This window comes from Pseudochaenichthys georgianus, chromosome 6 (assembly GCF_902827115.2).
Source record: "Pseudochaenichthys georgianus chromosome 6, fPseGeo1.2, whole genome shotgun sequence".
NCBI lineage: Eukaryota > Metazoa > Chordata > Actinopteri > Perciformes > Channichthyidae > Pseudochaenichthys > Pseudochaenichthys georgianus.
Genome location: NC_047508.1, coordinates 9,038,037 through 9,066,020, shown reverse-complemented (window position 1 = coordinate 9,066,020; position 27,984 = coordinate 9,038,037). Strand labels below are relative to the sequence as shown.

Below are 27,984 nucleotides of genomic sequence, written 5' to 3'. Positions count from 1 at the left end.
TTAAATAAACTAATAAATTAAATAAATGCAAATCAAATCTTGGAACATAATGTAATGTTTAATTTTGTGTTAGAGATGTGCCAAGGTACAATAACCACAGTGTCATTATTTGAGGAGAGGGCAATGACATCAATAGAAGTGCACAATTCTATACCAACACAACCAGAAGCAAATCTCAATGTGTTTCTCATGATTTCTTACAACTCCGAATGTCAATTCAAACAGTAACAGGTAATAACCCATTATTATAGAACACGTTATAAATAAATGTGAAAAATACTTCACTGTCTTTTTATTTGTCTTTTGTCCCCGTCAACGCTGACTGAGCACTTAACTCACGTGTAACATACCTTTACTGAAAATACACACTGCAAGTTTAATTTAAAGATTGTCATCTGTTTTGTCTCCATTTGACACACTTTTGTATAGCTCAACACAACTAACGCAACTAACTGTAAACGCAGCACTAGCATAGCATCTCTTAATAAAGTTGACATGGCTAACTGTGTGTTCTGTGTTCCGTCTCCCCGATATCTTATAGTCACTCTATTTCGCTCTGTTTTTTGTCTCCATCTGAAAGATATCTGGTCCTTTAGCTGCTAATGGTTTCATTATGGCTTCCTTGGTTTCTTTAGTTTAGAGGCCAACAAATCGAAACAATAGCTAAAAGATGCTAAAACGTTCTGTGTAGCTTAGCATAACTGCACTGCTGTGTGATTATTCTCCGAGGTCTAATTACATTAAAGAATTGTGTTGCTTTTTGTCTTATAGACTTACACAATTTAATATTTGCACTCTTCCCACTTACACTTTTACAATTGGAGACAGCCATTTCCCTTGGGATGATTATCTTTTTATCTCATAATCCCTGCAGTGATGATACTGTCCTCTAATGAGGAATGCTGAAATAAATAAAACACATACTGTAATGAGGAATCCTGAACACTAACTGTAGCTAATTTATATCAAAACTATCAAGAGGTTATCTGAGAAAAAACACTCTTCAAGAGACTCCAGACAAAACAAATGTACGTAGTGTCTGTCTTTGGCCTTGCAAGCTGAAAGTACCGACTGCACATAATGTAGCCTTAGTGATTTTACAAGAGCTTTCTCTCTTTCTCATTAAATCTGAACAAACCCTTTCAACACCTCCCTCGTCATAACATCGTCTTTTTAAAAGTCTGCGCACATAACCAATACATTCGATTTTCAGCCTTATATTGAAAAAACACTTTTAGCAGCCGTTTCCATCGCACTTGCAGTATACATATTACAAGAGTGCATTTCAAGTGGTCTATTTTGCAGAAGCACCATGTGAATTAGTGAGCGCAGCAGGAACACTATGTGCACGCAGGCAGCATCATAAGCACAGCGGTATGCACTGTGGGCCCAAGCAGAGATCGCAAACCTCTGGGGCTGCACACAACACTGAGGCTGGTTCTGTCTTCTGGTTGTAGCAGCCGAGCACACGTGAAGCAACACCATAAGCTTTAACATAATCAAGACTTCTCTGAATGCAACTTCTGAAAGACAAGAGAGACACGTTGTCTACAATATGTTAGAGACCACCACACATGATGAATAGTGAAATATATGGTGGAGGGTTTACCTGCTCTCTCAAGGCCTGCATGGATGTGAACTCAATATGCTCAATCTTTTTCCGGATCCAGTCCGGCTCATCGGGGATCAGAACCGCCAGAACCACCTTAACCAAGATCAGCAAGTGCTGCAAAACAAACGCAAGTACAAATGTCAGGGTCTAATTAAGACTATCAAGACCCTCATGTCTATAAAAGGTATATTTAACCGATTACGGCACTTGATAATTATAAGCCGTCATAGAAATGACTAATGCTTTATAATAACAAAATTGAAAGCATTTTAAAAATACACTTAAAGGTGGGGTAGGTAAGTTTGAGAAACCGGCTCGAGATACACTTTTTGTTATATTCCATGGAATGCTCTTAACATCCCGATAGCAATGAATATCTGAAGTGCTTTGACAAAAATTCCATTAAATCTGTGGAAGCCGTATTGTTGTAGTAGTAGTAGTAGTAGTAGTAGTAGTAGTAGTACTATAGTACTGTAAAAAGCACGACCAATCATTTTAGCCGGCCCGGCTAAAATAACTGGATGGCCTGCCTGCCAGTCACGGCCCGTCCACACAGCGGCGTGCGTTGAAGCTTCCAACGCTTCTGCCCATTCACTTTGAATGGGGTGACGTCACTTTTAGCCGAACTGCATCGTGGGAAGCGACGCGGAGCGTCGCTGGCGTGGCTCGCTGCAAAAGTTGAGCAATGTTCAACTTTTGACGCCTCGGCAGAAGTGTCAGCCAATCGAATCATATGCCAGTACAAGCTCTAGCCAATCAAACCGCTGCTTGTGTGTCAGGGGCGGGAGATTCATGTGATTGGTTGTTGGTCGAGTGTCAGACACGCCCGCCGGCAAGCGTCAACGCACGCCGCTGTGTGGACGGGCCGTCAGCCTTCCATCTGTGCACAAACTTATCTCGTGCCCTCATTGGTCATGTGCACGTTCGTGTGTGTTGGAGGAGGGGCTCTGTAAGGAAGTGGTAGATTTCTTCCGGCTGTGTATTTTCAAATTCTAGCACTCGAGCTGGTTTCTCCAAAATGACCTACCCCACCTTTAATTAGGCAAGTGTTATTATAATCCATATGTTCTGGTCACTCACTGATATTCTGGAAACATGGTTTCAGCTAACTTAAAGGAACCAATCAACACATGTAGACTAGAGACCTAAATTCAAGGGGCACCCTCTGGATAGGAAAGGGAAAGTCACTGCTGAAGTGCCTTAAACCTGCATTATTTCTAATGGCCAGAAGGGGGCGACTCCACTGGCTGCTAAAAGAAGTCTACGAGAACGTAAGCTGCATCTCACTTGATTTTTTGCATAATTGTCCTGACTAGTTAATGGTCTCAATTGCTAGTTTTAAGATGTTCATTTGGTAAGTCATTATCGCATTAAGAGGGAAATATACAATAAAGCAGGGTATGATTTAGTGAATGGCTATGTTTTGATGGACGGGTCGCTACCACTGCGTTGTCCTGTCTGTGATTTGGTAAAAAAAAGAAGAAATGTTCACAATATTTGTTCAGTTCATGGACGGTAGTTGTAACATTTTGGTTGCCTAACAATGTCTTGTTCAGTGTTCGATTGGACTTTGCTTCACCTTGTATGTTGACAAAGCTTTATTGACATGAGCATCATAGGAAATGCTACATATTACTCCTAATGTGAATCACTAATGCTTTCTCCATCCGCCCTCTTACCTCGACTAAAACAGCCAACATAAGGATGTTTGTGCCGGTCAACCCCCCCTCCTGACAAAGCTCTTGTAACCAAGGTGACAGCATCAACAGCCAGCAGTTGGTCACAACAGAGGCAAAACTCAGTACCTCGAAGGCAATCTGAAACACAAGACCACAATGAGGTGCACTGTTTATCCATAACAGTGTGACATACTGGATGCGTCTCATTTCTGTTGTGTGTTGTGTTTCTGCTGACCCGCCATACTCCCATGCTGGCCACAGGAGGGGTGAAGGGTTTCCGGAAGAGTTTACAGATCTTGTAGGCGTCCGATCGGATCTCTGTTAGGTTATTAATGAGCAACAGTACGGCCGTCAGAGGATACACACAGGAGAAAAGACTCAAGTACCCAAACTGCACCAGGAGCTCGATGTACTCTGCAAACAAGCCCTGTGACAAAAGAAACAGGTATATTATTCACTGCAAGTGTTTCCCAATGCGTACTTTGGTATTTCGAGTATACTGCACACTCACAGGGAAAGCAGGCAGGGCGCTTTGGTTCCTGAATTTGTCCTCCGGGGGGTCGTCTTCACTCTCTGTCCTATGGGGGGCACTGATGAAGCGATCCACCAGGAAGGGAATGACCACCTCCGTCACCTGGTTCACCAGCTGGGTGATTATCAGCAAAGACGCTAAACGCTAAAAGAGAATATAGGAATTTAATATCAGTGAGGAAACTCGATTTCATCTACTGTTCTCGGTCACACTTAAACTTTGCACACATTTAGATTTTGCACTGATTTAGATCAGTTTATAAATAGTACTGCTCTATTCTACTGTGCTCACTGACGACTGTTTACACAGGTGAAAATGGACCAATCAACGCTTTGTGGGCGTGGTTAAAACCGAGAAAAGACATCCTCGCGACCAAACTAAATTCATAAAAAATTGCGACAAGAGATAATTACACATAAATCATTATATCTATTATATGTACGTACATTAAACCCATTAATTTCATCCACACAATCATTATGCTGGTTTGCCCATCAGCGATGAGGACGGGGCATAGATATCAACTGATACTGATTGGTTAGGGCAAAAGGAAAATGTACCCCCCCAACACAATGTTAGGTTAAGATGACTTTTTTTTATAAAAATACTTTGTTACAACACATGGTTGGGGGGGTTCAAAAGACATGGACAGGGAAAGTCTAATGAAAGCACTTTTAAGTTGCATTATGGGAATTGTAGTATACAACCTTTTGTATATCCCTCATTAGGTATAAAGATCCAGTTATCTCAGCCTCTGCTGCATTGACACTTGATTGTACCCCCAAGTTTTGTTGAAGTTCATGCTAAAACACTTTACTGAGACAAGTGGAAGATTGATGATTACCTTACGAAGCAAAGGCACATCCTGCTTGAAGAAGGCAATGTGGAAGAGCACTGCAAAGCAGTTGAAGAATGTGAACTGGGGGAAGAGAGACACGAGCCTGATCAAAAGGCCTGCTGGTAGAGAGGATATAAGAGCTGATGGTTGGAGAGAAGAGAAAGAACTTACCACCAACACTTTGGCTGTGAGATGCTTCTCGTAGGCAGACTCCTCTCTGTGGTTCTCTAAGAGGAAATATAAGGGCAATCATTGGCTAATCTCAGGCATCAGAAACAATACTATTGGTAGAAATAACCTTATCAGCTGTTTTCCATTCTCTTTTCTTTTTACTTCAACCTTACTATATATTTGACCAAGATAACTTATACTGGTCATACTGTTTTCATAAATGCACTCGGTCTTACTCACCATATTCAGTCAGAGACTTTGCCACCCTCCGGTAAACAGTTGCTAGCACATTTGAATAGACGATGTGAAGCACTGAGGGCATGTAGAGAAGAGCCTGAGACAGCAGGGAGTCCCAGTCTGTGTGGAGCTGTTGCACCTGGGCCTCCCCCCAGTAGAAACCAAGCATACCCACTACCACCAGCCCTGCAGAGGGAGAGGAGACAGGGCATGAGGTACATGTATGAGGACAGAGGTAAGGCTCAGAATCTTTAAGCAACCAAGCAAGCATTAGCAATAAATCAACGATTCATCATGGTATATTTTAGCATTTCAATGCAGGTTGTACCTAGAAAGAGCCCCACCACGGGGACTGACACCAGGGCCATACGCACGTCCCTCTGCCATTCAGGAAAGAGCGGCTCCATACGACCCGTCACAGGGTTGACCCCGAGGTCACCGTGGAAACCGGGTCGGGGCTCTGCGAAGCGCTCGGCGAGGTGCAGCGTCCCCCAGCGGTACGACAGGGTGGAGCTTCGGCGCTTCCACAGCTCCATGACCACCGTGGACCAAAGCATGCTGAACACCGCCTGGATCATGTGACCACCGACAACTGGTCCTGAGTCAGCTTCAATACTTTGGACCGGGGAGCCCGACACCGACTCATCCATCTCCTTCTGAGCCTCACCTGTGACGGGCAAGAAAAGCTCAGTCTCCAGGGCAACTGACTATCGTGGACAATACCATATCAAGTATAGAATTAATCTGCAGATGATTTAGTTCCAAATGAGACAATATAACACCTATAAGTCCGATGATCAAACACTGTATTGATTTTCGAAATGTCTTCGAGCCATCTGAACCTGCATCCTGAATCTAAACTGAATTGTCTGCCAGTATATTTTCCCTGCCCCCTCTCTGATAAGCATGGTCTCTGTTATTCTTGTGTGGACTTTTCTAAATACATGTACTTTCATTTTGTATTCCTGTCTGTCTGGTCCCTCTGCATTAGGGTCCTATCCCTTGCTGCCTGACTTAGCCCAGTGACCTTTCTATCGGCATGTTAACATGCTTGAACATGCTGACAATTCACAAAATACGTTTTACTCCGTGACCACGCTCAGGCCAAACTTTACCTAGCAGTGTGCAAAAATATTAATATTATCTTTAGTATATAGCACCAAAGTATAATATCTCAACAGCTGCATTACCTTGAAATATTTTCTGTTAACATAAAAAAAAACAGCCAACCTGCAGCTTCTAAATACATATAAAGGTGAGAACTCGGGCTGTATATAATTACATGGGGTCTAAAAAGAGCTATACATAAATGATAGTTCCGCACACCTACCTGAGAAATATGTGACCGAAAGGCCAAGTATCGCTGGTGGGAGCAGAGACCAGGTGTAGAAGTCTAGGAAGCTGAAGTAGAACGCCACAGGGCTTCCAAAGTAGCTGTTGACTGAATCTGGATAAAGCAGCAGAAAGGTGTTTAATGCATGGTATCAATTCTTACATACACATTTATTTTATAAGCAATAGCTTCTGTGTGTACAATCAGTCATGTGGTAGAGTGTGTGTGTGTGTGTGTGTGTGTGTGTGTGTGTGTGTGTGTGTGTGGTGTGTGTGTGTGTGGTGTGTGTGTGTGTGTGTGTGTGTGTGTGTGGTGTGTGTGTGTGTGTGTGTGTGTGTGTGTGTGTGTGTGTGTGTGTGTGTGTGTGTGTGTGTGTGCAACACGTTCTCACTCCCATCCCGTCACATATTGACGGACGGTCAGGGCCCCTCCCCGTCGCTATATTACGTACAGGGGACCCCTTGACCGTCAGGCTTCTACGGGCAGGGCGTCCCATAGACCTTCATTGTGGACAGCGGACCCCTTGACCGTCAGGCTTCTACGGGCAGGGCGTCCCATAGACCTTCATTGTGGACAGCGGACCCCTTGACCGTCAGGCTTCTACGGGCAGGGCGTCCCATAGACCTTCATAGACCACGTGATCAACAACGATGGCCAACCTTCGTGTTATTCTCGGTGGAAAATGCCTATTTTAAGATTAATTTGGCCATTAAAATGCGTTTTGATGTCATTTTATGCGAGTAATGAGTTTTTATTTCTGATTATTTGTGCAGTAGGCCTACATGTAGGCCTACATGATGTTTAGTTTGCTAGTTATGACGAAGATTACTTCATGAATGCTAACGTTTTTTTGGTGGAAATGAGTTTTTTCACAGCAAAGTCACCCTCTGTACTTGGACTTATTGGGAGAATCTAAAGGCAAGAACATCCCAAATATTCATTTAGGTCTTTATTGTAGACCTTTAGTGTTGCCGTCTGTGAGGGTAATACATGGGGCTCAGAGCCTCGTCTTTTTTAAATCTTTTTTTTCCTTCTAATTTGTTATTCTTTTCAAAATAACACACTGTTATTTACTCACCAATAACACACAATTATCCTTGCTTTTATTTATTGGTTTAATTCCATAATCTCGGGCTTTTTTGGTGTTTGTCAGGAACTGAATTTCAAAATAAAAATAACCGGAAACAGACGTAGCATTTCAAGCGATTACCCAAGATTCTCAGCTACGCTGATTGGATGTTTTAGCCGCAATGCATGCTGGGATTTGGCGTTTATATTATATGAAAACATTTTAAAAGAATAAAATAATACTTATACTGTTTATTTTATTAGCTTTTCTTTTTTAATGCTTAATGTCTTTCATTTCTTTTTTGTAAAGCACTTTGAATTACCCTGCGTCGAAAAGTGCTATATAAATAAACTTGCCTTGCCTTGCCTTGCCTTGCCTTAATTCCGAGTGCTTTTGCTTTTCTCTTTGAAAGTCATCACATAACGGCATTGTAATACACGGTTCGGCTGCATTACATATTACAGATATGCCGTAGTTCTTTATTTATAGCGCCCTGATGAGAAGACCTTTGGAAAAACTGAAGAAATGCCGCCGAAACTGAATACTTGACGTGGATCATAAATATATCAACAATTAAAAAACATCTTCAATTTCTCTTCACACAATACGTCTCCTTGCAGTATCAACACTAATTCGGCTGACTTTTACATTTGATATAATTCATAGATAGGTTATATTTACACCATAACGGTGCACAGCTGATATAAAAGGACTGTAGTTTTTAAAGATATTACTGATTTGAATTGGATTGCATTTTGAATGTAAGAATGTAAATACTGAGTCTGAAATAGTATAGCAATATGCTGTAAAATTATGTGAAAGCATGCATAAAATTACACATCTTCAGATGTTGTACATAAGTGTCTGTGTGTACCTTGGGTGCACCGCCTAGTGGTTAAAGCACATTATTTAATTATTGTTTTTATGTGTTATTTGATTAAAAAATATTAAGAGTACATATACTTTCATAGGGGGAAAGTAGAAGGTCTGTGATAGAAATATAGAATATAAAAAATCAAGAAGATACTATAAGTGATCTCTACAATAAAACAGTTTAGTGCAGGATGTACAAAGATATTAATAGGAGGAGGTGCAAAACAGAAAAACGAATTAACCTTTATTTAAACATTAAATAACAGATTAAGGTCTTGCTTTCCTGCAATGTTAACTATGTTGAAGCACTTATTTTAACTGATATTATACATATGGATTATACTCTTATGTATGTAGATAGAATAAGAAATGTGCAGAATATGACAGTTTAATGGTGGAGGGTACACACATATTGATAGATGTCTTGTACTGCACTGTTGAGGGACCTGTGACCCAAGGTTTTCATTCATTGCATAACTACACCGTAGTTGTGTGTGATATGTCAATAAACCTTTAAAATCTTGAAATCTTGAAAGGGATGTGCAAAATAGCCATAATATATAGTCTTTAATTAACTATTAGTAGAGAATAACGAGTAATTAATATACTTTATTACTCGTTTCCATTAATGTCAATTGCAGATACATGTTTAGTCTTCTCAAGCACCAACTATCAAATATCTCATTCTACTCAGGTGTAACTAAAGTCTGATTTAAGGGTTGTTTATATTTCACATCATTAATCAGAATCTGCAAAGTAACTCAAATAAATGCAGTGGAGTAAAAATACCAGGTTAACCTCTGAATTGTAGTGGAGTAGAATTACAAAGTATCAATGAGCTGTCATGTGGGTATATATTAATGCTATATATTGATGCTGCGCATTATGGACAGCGATTTTCACCCATTTATTAATTATATGTTTTACATTTGATAACACCAATGTGTTTAATACTGGCAACTTCTAATTGTGGGAAAAGGAAAACGTTCAGTCGAGACGTCCCATAGAACATTTTGCGAAACCACAATAGTGTAGTGTGTAGTTCTGGGGGGCGTTCGATTCCAGTTTTGGATAGTATGGCGTGGTTTCGTTCCATTTCACACAGCTGTTTGACGCTGCGTAACCTTGGCGCACTGCCACTCCAACATCCAATCCCAGACCTTGAAGAGTAATCACGGGGAATGTAGTCCTAAACGATAGCTGGGGATTATGGGTAGTGTAGTGTATTCGGCCATCCTAAACTCAAAAATGTTGACAATCGCAATGATGCTCGAAATGTCCCTTATAGGCCTACTTCTGTTTCCGGTTATTTTTATTTTGAAATTCAGTTCCTGACGGACACCAAAAAAGACAGAGATTATGGAATTAAACCAATAAATAAAAGCAAGGATAATTGTGTGTTATTGGTGAGTAAATAACAGTGTTATTTTGAAAAGAATAACAAATTAGAGGGAAAAAAGACGAGGCTCTGAGCCCCATGTATTTTCCTCACAGACGGCAACACTAAAGGTCTACAATAAAGACCTCAATTAATATTTGGGATGTTCTTGCCTTTAGATTCTTCCCAATAAGTCCAAGTACAGAGGGTGACTTTGCTGTGAAAAAACACATTTCCACCAAAAAAACCTTAGCATTCATGAAGTAATCTTCGTCATAACTAGCAAACTAAACATCATGTACATGTACTGCACAAATAATCAGAAATAAAAACTCATTACTCGCAATAAAATGACATCAAAACGCATTTTTAACGGCCAGATGAACCTTAAAATAGGCATTTTCCACCGAGAATAACACGAAGGTCGGCCATTGTTGTTGATCACGTGGTCTGGGAGCTGTTGCAGCGTCCATAGCAACCACCTTAGCAACCATGAATGTGTACACATTCATGAAGTAATCTTCGTCATAATTAGCAAACTAAACATCATGTACATGTACTGCACAAATAATCAGAAATAAAAACTCATTACTCGCATAAAATGAGATCAAAACGCATTTTAATGTTCAAATTAACCTTAAAATAGGCATTATGAAGGTCCATGGGACGCCCTGCCCGTAGAAGCCTGACGGGCAAGGGGTACCCTGTACATAATATAGCAACGGGGAGGGGCCCTGACCGTCCACCAATATGTGACGGGATGGGAGTGAGAACGAGTGAGAACGTGTGTGTGTGTGTGTGTGTGTGTGTGTGTGTGTGTGATGTGTGTGTGTGTGTGTGTGTGTGTGTGTGTGTGTGTGTGTGGTGTGTGTGTGTGTGTGTGTGTGTGTGTGTGTTTGTGGTGTGTGTGTGGTGTGTGGTGTGTGTGTGTGTGTTGTGTGGTGTGTGTGGTGTGTGTGTGTGTTGTTGTGTGTGTGTGTGTTGTGTGTGGTGTGTGTGTGTTGGTGTGGTGTGTGTGTGTGTGTTGTGTGTGTGTGTGTGTGTGCATGCGCGCACCCACCCAGAGGCTGAGCCAGCTGATTCCCAGAGTACCAGGCTTCACTGAGTGCCTTCAGTTGTTCCGGGTTGTGGAGGGGAAACGTGTCCACAATGACACCAGCTGACCCGAGCTTCTGCCCTGCAACAACATGACCTGACATGTCACAGAAGCAACTACTAATCCACACGTGTACAGTTACACACACACTGAGGCTGATGCTGACTAAAGCAATTTCTTGATCGAATGTGAGGGAAGAAGAACAGCTGAGGTCAGCAGAGTGCACCTAGATACTGGCTGAATATGGAGACAGCAGTTCACTTATATTTACAACATGGCTGTCAATATGTCCAAATATAAATCCTAATTGATGATTTTATGGTGTTTGCTCTCATCCCCATAAACTGGATGGGTGTATACAATGTGATGAGATGAGTGCACTGCAAAAAATGTTTTCAGCTGTTCAATTGTTGTTTGTGTGCGTCTTTGTCCAGAGCCATTCAATGAAATGATCAAATTAAGTAACAAGTTGAACACAGAAATCCTCCAAATAAAGTCTATGTCTCGATGGATATTTCTCCAGTGTGTCTCCCCGTACTGAAGTGAGCCCACAGTGAACACTCACATATGTTGTTTCGGTGTTGCAGGGTGCAGCTGTCAGGCAGGCCGGGGATTCTCAGGTCTCTCTGCGCCCGCAGACCGTCCAGCTCATACTTCACTATGTACTGCCGCTCCGCCAGGGTCAGGAACGCCTCCATGTTGTCTGTCACACACACGGATACACACAGATACATAAGCTAGTGATGCATGAATGCAGGCTCACACAATAATACAAATGCTAACAACAACATGCTAACATCCTCACAATGCCTCACAATGCATATGTTATGTATGTATCGTAGGCCTACATGTTACATCTGACTTCATCATCTACATTTGGCATATTAGCATGCTGACAGAGTATGAGCACTATTGAGTCAGACCCTGAGTACTGTATGACCAAAGCTTCTGATGGTTAAGGCCAAGTGAGGATTACCCTGGCTCTGTCCATGTCAAAGGTCATGGGGTTTTACTTGACATTTACAATTGTAAAACGTTTTAGTATTTAGTTTAAAGAGACCATTCCTCATGTATTAACTGACATTAAAAAAAATCATTAGTTTGTCATGATTTCACTATAGTTTATGATAAAGTCTACTTAGATAACATCAAAACTGGGGGAAACTTCTGTAGCAATGGAGAGTCAGGACTCAAGGAGACACGAGGAGAGCTGGAGCTTTGATGGCAAACACTGACGGTTTATTTGGTGCTTCGGCCGGAAGAATTCACAAGACATGTCACGGGCCACGAGTTGACCACACGGTTGAGATGCCACAATCAATTCTGAAGAACTCTACCCCAGACCCGCGTATTTAGCTAGTTCTCAGAGAATACATTGTGCATAACAAGATAGAATGATACAACCCAGTCTCACGGCATTTCGTGTAGTCACGAAATTAATTTAATCTATTGATTCGTGTTCACCAACACGATTTTCGCTTTTTTTTTTCTCGTGTCACACAGAACGATTTTAAAAGCAATGTAAATAATTACAAATTAGAAGGGAAAACAGATACAAAAAATACAGATTTCAGTTTTCTGACACAGAACGATTTTTAGAAGCGATGTATTTCTATGGTAGTATGTTTCGTGCCTGCACCACGTCTTTGTGACCGGTCGGGTCTTGGAATACCAGAAGCTGCGTGGTTCATAAAAACATGTTCTTACCCTAAGCCTATCCCTTTTATTTTAAATTGTATAATGTCGGAGTTTTTTTGCCGTCCGCGAGGAAAATAAATGGGGCTCAGAGCCTCAGAATACTGAAATCTGTATTTGTTGTCATCTTTTTTTCCTTCTAATTTGTTATTATTTGGTGCAGGCACGAAACATACTACCAATAGAAATACATTGCTTCTAAGATCGTTCTGTGTCAGAATACTGAAATCTGTTTTTGTTTTTTTATTTATCTGATTTTCCTTCTAATTTGTTATTATTTACATTGCTTTTAAAATCGTTCTGTGTGACACGAAACAAACTGGCGAAATCGTGTTGGTCACGAATCAATAGATTAATTCCGTGGACTATAACACGGTGAGACTGTGTTGAATGATAACACCTCTATCAGCTGACGCCAACAGGCAGGAACAGGGAGACAGAACACTGAGGGCACAGCAGCCAAGGTCACAGGTGCCTGTGCTCAGTCAGGACAGCATGAACTGATCAACTGGGTCAAAGTTATGGGCCTTGGAAATATTTCCCCAACAGTTATATGATTTTTTTCAAAGGATATCTGTCACTTACCAGTTACTCTGTGAGGCTGTAGGCCTGGGCTACTTGAAATACATGCTAGCGATTAGCATGCTAACATGCTGACAATGGCAATACTAACAAGATGTCTAGTATGTTCAGGAACATGCTACCATTTCTCTTTAATGAACGTCGTTTAGCATGGTAGCATGCTAACAGTGACTAATTTGAGGCCGATGGGAGTTTAATTTAGTAATGCTTTTATTTGGCCAATTGAACGCCACAAAGAAAAATAAGAAACAAACAGGATACTACTATAATCTCATAAGAAAATATATAATATGATAAACATTTTATAAGCTGGTAGAATTCTTGGATTTTTTTTCAAACAGAAATAAGAGAAACTGGTAAAGGCAACATCGAGAGTGTAAAAAAGTAAAACTACCTGTTGCCCTTGTAATTTGTGAGGGATCAAACATCTTCTATTGAAACATACTGAAAATCACTCTTTTATATAACGGTGTTTCACATGTGTATATGAGAGAGTTTGGTTTATGTTGTGTGTGAGAGTGTTCATGTATGTGAATGGTACTTCTCAATAACATCCAGAGGGGCCCTTTATATTTTATCCTTACAAAAACATTACATGCCATTTGTTAGACGCTTTTATCCAAAGCGACTTACATACATTCAGTACTGTGGACAATCAGGAGCAATTTGGGGTGAAGTCTCTTGCCCAGGGACACAACGACATGCTGACTGCAGTGGGACTCCAACTGAGCCACAGCCTCCCTGGCTATTACAGAACGTACCTACTCACCCTCTCTCATGTTATCTTTTCATGAACACATTCATGGCTCCCACTGCCGTACCTGAATCGTTGAAGTTGTCTCTGTCGTTGTAGGAGAAGGCTTCCATGTCCCCGGAGTGGTACGTCTTACAGAGGCCCAGCTCTTCAGTGGCTCTCAGTAACGTGCAGCGTGGGGCGGAGAGCACGATGATGTCACCAGTGGCGTCCTCGCCCGGGTGGGCCAGCAATGCAGCACCTTGCACAGTGTGTAATATATATAATTGTCACAGAACAATTTTAAAGAACTAATAATATTGGAGGAATGTACTGTATGTGTTGTTAACTGTGTGCTGCTTACCATTACATGAGGTTTACTTGTTTACCTGAATCTTTTCAGGTACATATTTGTTTTTTGTGAATACTTTGGGGTCAATAAAAGTTATGTTGGCTTGAACCTTTTTGGCAACGCAATATGGTTTTAATTAAAAACAATTAGGGAGAGACCAAAATATCAAACTACTTCCTTCAGAGATCCTCCTTTGACCCCACGATGACAACGATGAAAACATGTTTAATAAAGTACTGTAGTAAGATATTAAAAGGAGGTGCTAACATACAAACAATATGGTGGACATAGCTGCTCTTCTTTTATCATGTGTTCTGCTCTATCACCGCTGGCTTACATACAAATACAAATTGTTTAACTATTATAATTGTTTAAACTTGACATGTTTATATATTTAAGCACACCCATAATTATACATATCTGTATTTATGTAAACACCTAATTTAATTTAACTTTTTCACAGTCTTTATTCTTTCATTTCTGTTGTTCTATTATTGTCCTTGTGGGAATTCATATCTGTCTCATCCCGTGTTTCACCATGGTTGCTGTTGTTGCAAAGAGATATGCATTTGCCTATGGGGGGATCATAAAGTCTTATCTTACCTTAAACTATAGTAATATACAGGACATTACCAACGCCATGCAAATAAATTCCATCAAATGTCAATAGGCTTCCAGTAAAAGAGAAAAAAGACTCTGCAAGGTTTCAATCAATACAGACAAGGAGTACTTGTAAGTCATCTCTTCCATGTTATTTGATCCCTCACCTTCCATCTTTATGAGGAGCTCCGATCACTCTCATGAGCCACCTCTTCGTCTCAGGGCGAACTTTCTCTCCGAGCTTCACCAGAACCAGAGGCTCCACCCGCTGCGATCACAGCAGGGACAACTGACTTTAGTCCAGCCGGAGCTACTAGTAGTAGTAGTGTCCAGGAGCTTTCCCTCGGGAGTTTCTCCTCCGTCTGCTGGGCAGTTTCACTGCTGCCACCTCCGCCCCTTCATCACCATCTGCCCTACTCATGCTGAGTCTGAGAGAGAGAGGATGATAACATGCTTTTAGTTTGTGGATCCTTTACGCAAGTTATCTCCAACACTTCTCATCATCTTGACATCATATTGTCTACACCTGGGAGCAATAAGTAAAGCATATAAGTACTCATGTTTATTGAAACAAGAATGTAATCTGATGTGCTTGTGGTCCATTTTTGGTCATTGCTATCGCCATGGCTCTGGGGATAAAAATGCCATCATGGGCCCACCCACATGCACGTCTGGCCCACCCACAGCCAGTCAGCGCTTCACAGCGCAGAGCCGGGAAGCCCAGAAGGAAGTGCCACACACTGCAGTTCATCTAGAAGTGGCCGACAGGGGATGGATGGCAAAAAGGAGCAATTCCCATAGACCCCCATGTTAAAATGCCCAACTTTACAGCAGAAATAAACATGTTTCTAGCCTGGATCCAATAAAACTTATTCTGGATATAGTTAGATTCCACCTTCATGACAATGGAATAAGGGAGTGCATTTTTTTTACCGTGAGGTTTTTATAGTAAGTAAAGTAACTTTTGCCGTGAGTGAATGAAAGTATTATTTCTTCTTGAGGTCTGCAGTTTAGCGTGTACTGTACACATTTGCTGAATATGAAAACACTCAGTGTGTGCCCACTGTGCGACTGTCAAGGATAAACAACCTGTGCCCCCGATATATGTCGTCTGTATTATTGCTACACAAACATTACATTGCAGTTTAAGTGTCGCCAACTCCGTTTCTAACATGCAAAAAGACAGCAAAATGCGTCTGATTATTTTTAGTATTTTTAGATCTTTCCAATCCAGTCGAGAGATCTCTCTCCCCGTCTGTGTGCGAGGGGGCGGGGCAGTTTACACACACGCAGCTGCTACATGCAGCAACACACACACACACACACACACGGAAGAGATGGCGGCAGAGAACGCGCTCCGAAGTGTGGTTAAACTATAGCCGTGTCGATGTGGACAATGCTCGTTACCAAAAGTGGAATAAGAGTTTAGCATGTAAGGGCGGTAACACGAGCCATTTATCTAAACATCTTGCAAAAGTGCTCCACATCCAGACGGAGGAATGCACCGGGTTTGACTGTCTTTCTAGCAGCTCTTGTAGCCCCGTCCACGAGGAACGTTTCCACGTCAGGTGTTATGTATGCTAGCAGCAACACACAGAGTTATGCTCAATGATACAAACATGAGTAGAGGTAAGTTATTTATTCTGTTAAAGTTTCAGCCTTCTGCTTACAGTTCTGTCATCAGATTATTTAATACGATTTGTTAAAACATTGTTGTTTCTTTTGATGTGAAATATTATGTATTTAATTTAAATAAAAGCATGTTAGTTTTGTTCACAATTTGTTAGTTAGTTTACCTTGTCTTTTCTCTCCAAAAGAACCCGATAAAAGTACTGTTAAAGGACCGGATTGATAAGCGCTATCGATAAATGATACCCATCCCTATGTGGATGTCAGTTTTACAACACATTCTGAGGCCGCCGTGCCTATGTTTTTTGTTTTCACTGCTAATTTATGCTTATGTTCTATTAGTGCATTAAAAAATCATTAATGAAGTTTCAGCTCAGACCCCACGCTTAATATGTCTCCCCCTGGCCCACCTACATTTCTCCAGCCACACCCACACAATAATTCCTGGCTACGCCACTGCATCACGCTGGTTGACCTCGAAATAACTCAGCAACTGTTTTGTGCATGGACGCTCCCAGAGGAAAACAATTAATTTCAGTGAAATATTTCAGCAACTAATGGATTGCTATTATATTTGGCTGAGGCATTCGCCTGTGCCTAGAGGATGAATCATCCTTTTTATCGTCACATGTACAGAGAACCACAAAGAGCTAATAAAGTTTCTGCCTTATACCAACACTAGTATTTTGGAGCAGGACTTCCTTTGTAGGGTCACCTCTCTTGTAAGAAGCTCAACAATTTACAGATGTAGTAGTAGAGAGATGTTTTGAACAACTACTGCATAGTATTGCCTTGACATTTGGTTCAGACATTCACTTAAATGGGCCCTATTTGGGGGGGGGGGGGGTTGTTTGTTATATAGTGTTTGCACATTTAAATGGTCTGCAAAGGCTGAAATCCCAAAGTTTCTCTCTCACACACTCCCCGGAAACGCCTCGATTGGACTCCTTTGCTTACTTCCGTAACATAATGACAACACTCACGCTTCTATTGGCTAGTGCTCCAACACATTGTACGTGATATGCTAAGTGATGGGACATCTAAGCAGTTGACCCATCAACCCATTGACCTAATAACCTGCACAACTAATGACATTTCCATAAGCCTCATGATAGAATGCTACATAAGATTGAGCCAATAGTTTGCCTTAACTTTCTTAACATGTTAGCATTGCCATTGTGCGCATGTTAGGAAAACTAACATCTGCATGCTGTCATAAATTGGCTATAATCCTTTTATGAGCATAACAAAAGGTCAAAGAGTATAAAGACCAGTATTTGTTGTCAGAAGTGATCTACTTGGTTGGATGACGTTAGTGTGACTTGCAGGCCTTTGTAACCTGCTTTCTAAGATGCTGCGATATACTTTTACAATCCATCATTTACTTTTTTTAACTGCAGTCATCTTGACATTTATGATTTTCATTTCTGCATTTGCATGAACAGTTGTTACATTATTACATTATTACACCATAGACTGGACTGTTATTAAAGTGGTCACATGTGATGTGAGACTTACCATGCACTCATTTCAGGCATCAGTTATTTGCACTGGCTGTAAGTTCAGTTACTTGCTGCAAGTGTTCGATATGAATCACTGATAACGGTTTCAGTTTCTCGGAAGGAACTGTTTGGTTACAGTATATCTGCACTGACAGCACATGAAGGGCTTGAGCTACACTGTATACACACAGAAACTAAACTGACAGACACAGGAAGACAAAACGCACAACCGACCATGACAGAGAGACAGAGACGAGTGAAAGGGGATGAGTCAGGAAATACAGCACCTGGCAGGGAGCGTTGATGATGGGGTTTCTGGTCTCTGGTCCTACAGCAGGCTCACTCCCCCTCCAAGTCCTGACTTATACAAAGAGGAACATGAAGACAACATCTATCGAGTTTTCCTGAAAAGATAGCCAGAAACAACACACTCTTACTCTCTACACACACTTACCCAGCCGCAGGGAGTGGTTCCTCCCAGTTGTGTGTGTTGTGTATGGCAGGAATGCGGAGGAACTTCCAGAGACTGCAGGGTGTGGAGGCTTGTTTGGTTTTCATTCAGGCTCCACCTTCTGCTGCTGCTGCTGCTGCTGCTGCTGCTGGGTCCTACTGCTCGACCGGCCTGTGCTACTCTGAGTTTAAAACAAGCACACCTAAAGATGCTCCAGGGCAAGTAGCCCTTGCTTTGAAAAGCAAGGTGTTGCAATCTGCTGCGATAGAAACATGTCAGAGGTAGAGGATGTACTGTTTACTCAAGCAAAAGTAGAAATACTTTGGGCTGAAAATACTCCAGTTTAAGTAAAAATCCTAAATTCGAAATGTTTCTTAACTAGAAGTACAAAGGTTTTAAGTATTAAAGTACCCTGTATGCAATATTGCTCTTTTCAAAGCATTGTATTAACCAATTTTATAATATTGTGTTTTAATTGCTTGAAGTACATGAAAGAGCATTTCATTGTAGTTTGTCAATGTTTAGCCAACTTTGGAACACTGTGTATATAAGGAGTACAGTACCACATCATACTGTTTATTTAAAATGTTGTTTTTAAATGTAAAATGTAGCATGAAACTATGAGTGTTAAATACATGTAGTAGGGTAAAGACAGAAGTACAAAGTAGCTTAACATAGGAATACCCAAGTAAAGTATGACAAAATAGTACCTAAAAACACTTATTGAGTAAATGTAGTTGCAATTAACCATTGGGTAAACAGTAGGGATGCACGATATTGGTTTTTTGAAACCGATACCAATAACTTCCTGCTTCTCAAGACCGATACCGATAATACAAAAAATGTTACGCCACTAATTATTTTAACGTGATTAACGCATGTGTATTTTTTTACTTGGCCGCCCCGTAGTTTCAGAGCGCATCGAGTTTAAAATACCATCTACAAGCTGATGCTGACAGCCCCGCTCCTGCCGCCCGCTTGTGGCAGACCACACTTCCACGCTCACCGGCAGGCACCGACTGGCCATCTGGAGGACCGGGAGGGTATGTGTATGTGTGGCCCGAGCGAGCGAGAGAGAAACCTTACGTGCATTGTTGTTGTTAGCATCTGGTGCTAGCTAGCTGCGCTAACGGATATAAGGAGCTGTTTAAATGAAAACAGAGGAGCGACATTTCGCCACAACTGCGCCGAGCACTTGACTTTATGCAGGAAGCCAGACAGCGGGACATTGTACGAAAAGTCAGCACACTCAGCACGGATAGTGCGCAACATGATTGCAGCGTCCAGGCAGCTCCAGTTCGAGCATATGCCTTGAGTTGCACACACACACACACACACACCACACACACACACACACCACCACACACACACACACTTTGTATTGTATTATTGTCTTCGTACGCTTTTAACACACCATCGTAGCAATGGCGATGTTTCAGGTGACTGATCAGGTTCGAAGTATTAGGGAGCGCTGGATTTGTGAAGAACTCCCCTCTTCCTAAACCACTAACGGAGCGTCCACACTACAGCTTCAAAAAAAGCTTGGAGCTGGGCGTGTCTGTAGCTTGGGGATTTTATTCAAGCAACGCGACCAACAACCAATCACATGAATCTCCCGCCCCCATACAATCGCATAAAATGAGATCAAAACGCATTTTAATGTTCAAATTAACCTTAAAATAGGCATTATGAAGGTCCATGGGACGCCCTGCCCGTAGAAGCCTGACGGGCAAGGGGTTACCCTGTACATAATATAGCAACGGGAGGGGCCCTGACCGTCCACCAATATGTGACGGGATGGAGTGAGAACGAGTGTGTAAGTGTGTGTGGTGTGTGTGTGTGTGTGGTGTGTGTGTGTGTGTGTGTGTGTGTGTGTGTGTGTGTGTGTGTGTGTGTGTGTGGTGTGTGTGTGTGTGTGTGTGTGTGTGTGTGTGTGTGTGTGTGTGTGTGTGTGTGTGTGTGTGTGTGTGTGTGTGTGTGTGTGTGTGTGTGTGTGTGTGTGTGTGTGTGTGTGTGTGTGTGTGTGTGTGTGTGTGTGTGTGTGTGTGTGTGTGTGCGCGCACCCACCCAGAGGCTGAGCCAGCTGATTCCCAGAGTACCAGGCTTCACTGAGTGCCTTCAGTTGTTCCGGGTTGTGGAGGGGAAACGTGTCCACAATAACACCAGCTGACCCGAGCTTCTGCCCTGCAACAACATGACCTGACATGTCACAGAAGCAACTACTAATCCACACGTGTACAGTTACACACACACTGAGGCTGATGCTGACTAAAGCAATTTCTTGATCGAATGTGAGGGAAGAAGAACAGCTGAGGTCAGCAGAGTGCACCTAGATACTGGCTGAATATGGAGACAGCAGTTCACTTATATTTACAACATGGCTGTCAATATGTCCAAATATAAATCCTAATTGATGATTTTATGGTGTTTGCTCTCATCCCCATAAACTGGATGGGTGTATACAATGTGATGAGATGAGTGCACTGCAAAAAATGTTTTCAGCTGTTCAATTGTTGTTTGTGTGCGTCTTTGTCCAGAGCCATTCAATGAAATGATCAAATTAAGTAACAAGTTGAACACAGAAATCCTCCAAATAAAGTCTATGTCTCGATGGATATTTCTCCAGTGTGTCTCCCCGTACTGAAGTGAGCCCACAGTGAACACTCACATATGTTGTTTCGGTGTTGCAGGGTGCAGCTGTCAGGCAGGCCGGGGATTCTCAGGTCTCTCTGCGCCCGCAGACCGTCCAGCTCATACTTCACTATGTACTGCCGCTCCGCCAGGGTCAGGAACGCCTCCATGTTGTCTGTCACACACACGGATACACACAGATACATAAGCTAGTGATGCATGAATGCAGGCTCACACAAATACAAATGCTAACAACAACATGCTAACATCCTCACATCCTCACAATGCATATGTTATGTATGTATCGTAGGCCTACATGTTACATCTGACTTCATCATCTACATTTGGCATATTAGCATGCTGACAGAGTATGAGCACTATTGAGTCAGACCCTGAGTACTGTATGACCAAAGCTTCTGATGGTTAAGGCCAAGTGAGGATTACCCTGGCTCTGTCCATGTCAAAGGTCATGGGGTTTTACTTGACATTTACAATTGTAAAACGTTTTAGTATTTAGTTTAAAGAGACCATTCCTCATGTATTAACTGACATTAAAAAAAATCATTAGTTTGTCATGATTTCACTATAGTTTATGATAAAGTCTACTTAGATAACATCAAAACTGGGGGAAACTTCTGTAGCAATGGAGAGTCAGGACTCAAGGAGACACGAGGAGAGCTGGAGCTTTGATGGCAAACACTGACGGTTTATTTGGTGCTTCGGCCGGAGAATTCACAAGACATGTCACGGGCCACGAGTTGACCACACGGTTGAGATGCCACAATCAATTCTGAAGAACTCTACCCCAGACCCGCGTATTTAGCTAGTTCTCAGAGAATACATTGTGCATAACAAGATAGAATGATACAACCCAGTCTCACGGCATTTCGTGTAGTCACGAAATTAATTTAATCTATTGATTCGTGTTCACCAACACGATTTTCGCTTTTTTTTTTTCTCGTGTCACACAGAACGATTTTAAAAGCAATGTAAATAATTACAAATTAGAAGGGAAAACAGATACAAAAAAATACAGATTTCAGTTTTCTGACACAGAACGATTTTTAGAAGCGATGTATTTCTATTGGTAGTATGTTTCGTGCCTGCACCACGTCTTTGTGACCGGTCGGGTCTTGGAATACCAGAAGCTGCGTGGTTCATAAAAACATGTTCTTACCCTAAGCCTATCCCTTTTATTTTAAATTGTATAATGTCGGAGTTTTTTTTGCCGTCCGCGAGGAAAATAAATGGGGCTCAGAGCCTCAGAATACTGAAATCTGTATTTGTTGTCATCTTTTTTTCCTTCTAATTTGTTATTATTTGGTGCAGGCACGAAACATACTACCAATAGAAATACATTGCTTCTAAGATCGTTCTGTGTCAGAATACTGAAATCTGTTTTTGTTTTTTTTATTTATCTGATTTTCCTTCTAATTTGTTATTATTTACATTGCTTTTAAAATCGTTCTGTGTGACACGAACAAACTGGCGAAATCGTGTTGGTCACGAATCAATAGATTAATTCCGTGACTATAACACGGTGAGACTGTGTTGAATGATAACACCTCTATCAGCTGACGCCAACAGGCAGGAACAGGGAGACAGAACACTGAGGGCACAGCAGCCAAGGTCACAGGTGCCTGTGCTCAGTCAGGACAGCATGAACTGATCAACTGGGTCAAGTTATGGGCCTTGGAAATATTTCCCCAACAGTTATATGATTTTTTTCAAAGGATATCTGTCACTTACCAGTTACTCTGTGAGGCTGTAGGCCTGGGCTACTTGAAATACATGCTAGCGATTAGCATGCTAACATGCTGACAATGGCAATACTAACAAGATGTCTAGTATGTTCAGGAACATGCTACCATTTCTCTTTAATGAACGTCGTTTAGCATGGTAGCATGCTAACAGTGACTAATTTGAGGCCGATGGGAGTTTAATTTAGTAATGCTTTTATTTGGCCAATTGAACGCCACAAAGAAAAATAAGAAACAAACAGGATACTACTATAATCTCATAAGAAATATATAATATGATAAACATTTTATAAGCTGGTAGAATTCTTGGATTTTTTCAAACAGAAATAAGAGAAACTGGTAAAGGCAACATCGAGAGTGTAAAAAAGTAAACTACCTGTTGCCCTTGTAATTTGTGAGGGATCAAACATCTTCTATTGAAACATACTGAAAATCACTCTTTTATATAACGGTGTTTCACATGTGTATATGAGAGAGTTTGGTTTATGTTGTGTGTGAGAGTGTTCATGTATGTGAATGGTACTTCTCAATAACATCCAGAGGGGCCCTTTATATTTTATCCTTACAAAAACATTACATGCCATTGTTAGACGCTTTTATCCAAAGCGACTTACATACATTCAGTACTGTGGACAATCAGGAGCAATTTGGGGTGAAGTCTCTTGCCCAGGGACACAACGACATGCTGACTGCAGTGGGACTCCAACTGAGCCACAGCCTCCCTGGCTATTACAGAACGTACCTACTCACCCTCTCTCATGTTATCTTTTCATGAACACATTCATGGCTCCACTGCCGTACCTGAATCGTTGAAGTTGTCTCTGTCGTTGTAGGAGAAGGCTTCCATGTCCCCGGAGTGGTACGTCTTACAGAGGCCCAGCTCTTCAGTGGCTCTCAGTAACGTGCAGCGTGGGGCGGAGAGCACGATGATGTCACCAGTGGCGTCCTCGCCCGGGTGGGCCAGCAATGCAGCACCTTGCACAGTGTGTAATATATATAATTGTCACAGAACAATTTTAAGAACTAATAATATTGGAGGAATGTACTGTATGTGTTGTTAACTGTGTGCTGCTTACCATTACATGAGGTTTACTTGTTTACCTGAATCTTTTCAGGTACATATTTGTTTTTTGTGAATACTTTGGGGTCAATAAAAAGTTATGTTGGCTTGAACCTTTTTTGGCAACGCAATATGGTTTTAATTAAAAACAATTAGGGAGAGACCAAAATATCAACTACTCCTTCAGAGATCCTCCTTTGACCCCACGATGACAACGATGAAAACATGTTTTAATAAAGTACTGTAGTAAAGATATTAAAAGGAGGTGCTAACATACAAACAATATGGTTGGACATAGCTGCTCTTCTTTTTATCATGTGTTCTGCTCTATCACCGCTGGCTTACATACAAATACAAATTGTTTAACTATTATAATTGTTTAACTTGACATGTTTATATATTTAAGACACCCATAATTATACATATCTGTATTTATGTAAACACCTAATTTAATTTAACTTTTTCACAGTCTTTATTCTTTCATTTCTGTTGTTCTATTATTGTCCTTGTGGGAATTCATATCTGTCTCATCCCGTGTTTCACCATGGTTGCTGTTGTTGCAAAGAGATATGCATTTGCCTATGGGGGATCAATAAAGTCTTATCTTACCTTAACTATAGTAATATACAGGACATTACCAAACGCCATGCAAATATAAATTCCATCAAATGTCAATAGGCTTCCAGTAAAAGAGAAAAAAAGACTCTGCAAGGTTTCAATCAATACAGACAAAGGAGTACTGTAAGTCATCTCTTCCATGTTATTTGATCCCTCACCTCCATCTTTATGAGGAGCTCCGATCACTCTCATGAGCCACCTCTTCGTCTCAGGGCGAACTTTCTCTCCGAGCTTCACCAGAACCAGAGGCTCCACCCGCTGCGATTCACAGCAGGGACAACTGACTTTAGTCCAGCCGGAGCTACTAGTAGTAGTAGTGTCCAGGAGCTTCCCCTCGGGAGTTTTCTCCTCCGTCTGCTGGGCAGTTTCACTGCTGCCACCTCCGCCTTCATCACCATCTGCCCTACTCATGCTGAGTCTGAGAGAGAGAGGATGATAACATGCTTTTAGTTTGTGGATCCTTTACGCAAGTTATCTCCAACACTTCTCATCATCTTGACATCATATTGTCTACACCTGGGAGCAATAAGTAAAGCATATAAGTACTCATGTTTATTGAAACAAGAATGTAATCTGATGTGCTTGTGGTCCATTTTTGGTCATGCTATCGCCATGGCTCTGGGGATAAAAATGCCATCATGGGCCCACCCACATGCACGTCTGGCCCACCCACAGCCAGTCAGCGCTTCACAGCGCAGAGCCGGGAAGCCCAGAAGGAAGTGCCACACACTGCAGTTCATCTAGTGGCCGACAGGGGATGGATGCAAAAAGGAGCAATTCCCATAGACCCCCATGTTAAAATGCCCAACTTTACAGCAGAAATAAACATGTTTCTAGCCTGGATCCAATAAAACTTATTCTGGATATAGTTAGATTCCACCTTCATGACAATGGAATAAGGGAGTGCATTTTTTTACCGTGAGTTTTTATAGTAAGTAAAGTAACTTTTGCCGTGAGTGAATGAAAGTATTATTTCTTCTTGAGGTCTGCAGTTTAGCGTGTACTGTACACATTTGCTGAATATGAAAACACTCAGTGTGTGCCCACTGTGCGACTGTCAAGGATAAACAACCTGTGCCCCCGATATATGTCGTCTGTATTATTGCTACACAAACATTACATTGCAGTTTAAGTGTCGCCAACTCCGTTTCTAACATGCAAAAAGACAGCAAAATGCGTCTGATTATTTTTAGTATTTTAGATCTTTCCAATCCAGTCGAGAGATCTCTCTCCCCGTCTGTGTGCGAGGGGGCGGGGCAGTTTACACACACGCAGCTGCTACATGCAGCAACACACACACACACACACACACGGAAGAGATGGCGGAGAGAACGCGCTCCGAAGTGTGGTTAAACTATAGCCGTGTCGATGTGGACAATGCTCGTTACCAAAAGTGGAATAAGAGTTTAGCATGTAAGGGCGGTAACACGAGCCATTTATCTAAACATCTTGCAAAAGTGCTCCACATCCAGACGGAGGAATGCACCGGGTTTGACTGTCTTTCTAGCAGCTCTGTAGCCCCGTCCACGAGGAACGTTTCCACGTCAGGTGTTATGTATGCTAGCAGCAACACACAGAGTTAGCTCAATGATACAAACATGAGTAGAGGTAAGTTATTTATTCTGTTAAAGTTTCAGCTCTTCTGCTTACAGTTCTGTCATCAGATTATTTAATACGATTTGTTAAAACATTGTTGTTTCTTTTGATGTGAAATATTATGTATTTAATTTAAATAAAAAGCAATGTTAGTTTTGTTCACAATTTGTTTAGTTAGTTTACCTTGTCTTTTCTCTCCAAAAGAACCGATAAAAGTACTGTTAAAGGACCGGATTGATAAGCGCTATCGATAAATGATACCCATCCCTATGTGGATGTCAGTTTTACACACATTCTGAGGCCGCCGTGCCTATGTTTTTGTTTTCACTGCTAATTTATGCTTATGTTCTATTAGTGCATTAAAAAATCATTAATGAAGTTTCAGCTCAGACCCCACGCTTAATATGTCTCCCCCTGGCCCACCTACATTTCTCCAGGCCCACCCACACAATAATTCCTGGCTACGCCACTGCATCACGCTGGTTGACATCGAAATAACTCAGCAACTGTTTTGTGCATGGACGCTCCCCAGAGGAAAACAATTATTTCAGTGAAATATTTCAGCAACTAATGGATTGCTATTATATTTGGCTGAGGCATTCGCCGTGCCTAGAGGATGAATCATCCTTTTTATCGTCACATGTACAGAGAACCACAAAGAGCTAATAAAGTTTCTGCATTTAACCAACACTAGTTATTTGGAGCAGACTTCCTTTGTAGGGTCACCTCTCTTGTAAGAAAGCTCAACATTTACAAGATGTAGTAGTAGAGAGATGTTTTGACAACTACTGCATAGATTGCCTTGACATTTGGTTCAGACATTCACTTAAAGGGGCCCTATTTGGGGGGGGGGGGGTTAGTTTGTTATATAAGTGTTTGCACATTTAAATGGTCTGCAAAGGCTGAAATCCCAAAGTTTCTCTCTCACACACTCCCCGGAAACGCCTCGATTGGACTCCTTTGCTTACTTCCGTAACATAATGACATCACTACGCAACACTTTTGCTTCTATTGGCTAGCGCTCCAACACATTGTACATCATAGGCTAAGTGATGGGACATCTAAGCAGTTGACCCATCACCCATTTGACCTAATACCTGCACAACTAATGACATTTCCATAAGCCTCATGATAGAATGCTAACATAAGATTGAGCCAATAGTTTGCCTTCAACTTTCTTAACATGTTAGCATTGCCATTGTGCGCATGTTAGGAAAACTAACATCTGCATGCTGTCATAAATTGGCTATAATCCTTTTATGAGCATAACAAAAGTCAAAGAGTATAAAGACCAGTATTTGTTGTCAGAAGTGATCTACTTGTTGGATGACGTTAGTGTGACTGCAGGCCTTTGTAACCTGCTTTCTAAGATGCTGCGATATACTTTTACAATCCATCATTTACTTTTTTAACTGCAGTCATCTTGACATTTATGATTTTCATTTCTGCATTTGCATGACCAGTTGTTACATTATTACATTATTACACCATAGACTGGACTGTATTAAGTGGTCACATGTGCATGTGAGACTTACCATGCACTCATTTCAGGCATCAGTTATTTGCACTGGCTGTAAGTTCAGTTACTTGCTGCAAGTGTTCAGATATGAATCACTGATAACGGTTTCAGTTTCTCGGAAGGGAACTGTGGTTACAGTATATCTGCACTGACAGCACATGAAGGGCTTGAGCTACACTGTATACACACAGAAACTAAACTGACAGACACAGGAAGACAAAACGCACAACCGACCATGACAGAGAGACAGAGAGAGTGAAAGGGGATGAGTCAGGAAATACAGCACCTGGCAGGGAGCGTTGATGATGGGGTTCTGGTCTCTGGTCCTACAGCAGGCTCACTCCCCCTCCAAAGTCCTGACTTTATACAAAGAGGAACATGAAGACAACATCTATCGAGTTTTCCTGAAAGAAGCCAGAAACAACACACTCTTACTCT

General features: G+C 41.5%; 1 protein-coding gene across 2 annotated transcripts; it reads right to left on the bottom strand.

Moving 5' to 3' along the window:
• Positions 1-37: 37 nt before the first annotated feature.
• On the bottom strand, positions 38-27,901 carry ano10b (anoctamin 10b). 2 transcript variants are annotated; one of them, XM_034085238.2, is made up of 15 exons: positions 27,833-27,901; positions 24,590-24,849; positions 23,555-23,728; positions 21,031-21,168; positions 20,430-20,546; positions 6,400-6,516; positions 5,398-5,736; positions 5,073-5,255; positions 4,833-4,888; positions 4,668-4,742; positions 3,803-3,967; positions 3,527-3,718; positions 3,292-3,429; positions 1,610-1,726; positions 38-1,523 (listed from the first exon to the last, which is right to left on the bottom strand). In XM_034085238.2, exons 2-15 carry the CDS (start codon positions 24,840-24,842, stop codon positions 1,500-1,502), a joined length of 2,088 nt encoding a protein of 695 aa, XP_033941129.1. In that variant the 5' UTR covers positions 24,843-24,849; positions 27,833-27,901; the 3' UTR covers positions 38-1,499. The 2 variants fall into 2 exon arrangements, with proteins under 2 accessions (XP_033941129.1, XP_071059551.1); XM_071203450.1 differs by lacking the exons at positions 20,430-20,546; positions 21,031-21,168; positions 23,555-23,728; positions 24,590-24,849; positions 27,833-27,901 and adding exons at positions 10,783-10,899; positions 11,384-11,521; positions 13,917-14,123.
• Positions 27,902-27,984: the final 83 nt, after the last annotated feature.

What these genes read in the sequence shown, in the direction of transcription:
- ano10b (XM_034085238.2), bottom strand. Translation starts at nt 24,842, where the DNA reads ATGAGTAGGGCAGATGGTGATGAAGGCGGAGGTGGCAGCAGTGAAACT. An exon ending in AGACAACTTCAACGATTCAG is followed by an intron (nt 21,169 to 23,554) that starts GTACGGCAGTGG and finishes TGTGTGTGACAG; the next exon opens with ACAACATGGAGGCGTTCCTG. An exon ending in TCAGCTGGCTCAGCCTCTGG is followed by an intron (nt 6,517 to 20,429) that starts GTGGGTGCGCGC and finishes TGCTTTATCCAG; the next exon opens with ATTCAGTCAACAGCTACTTT.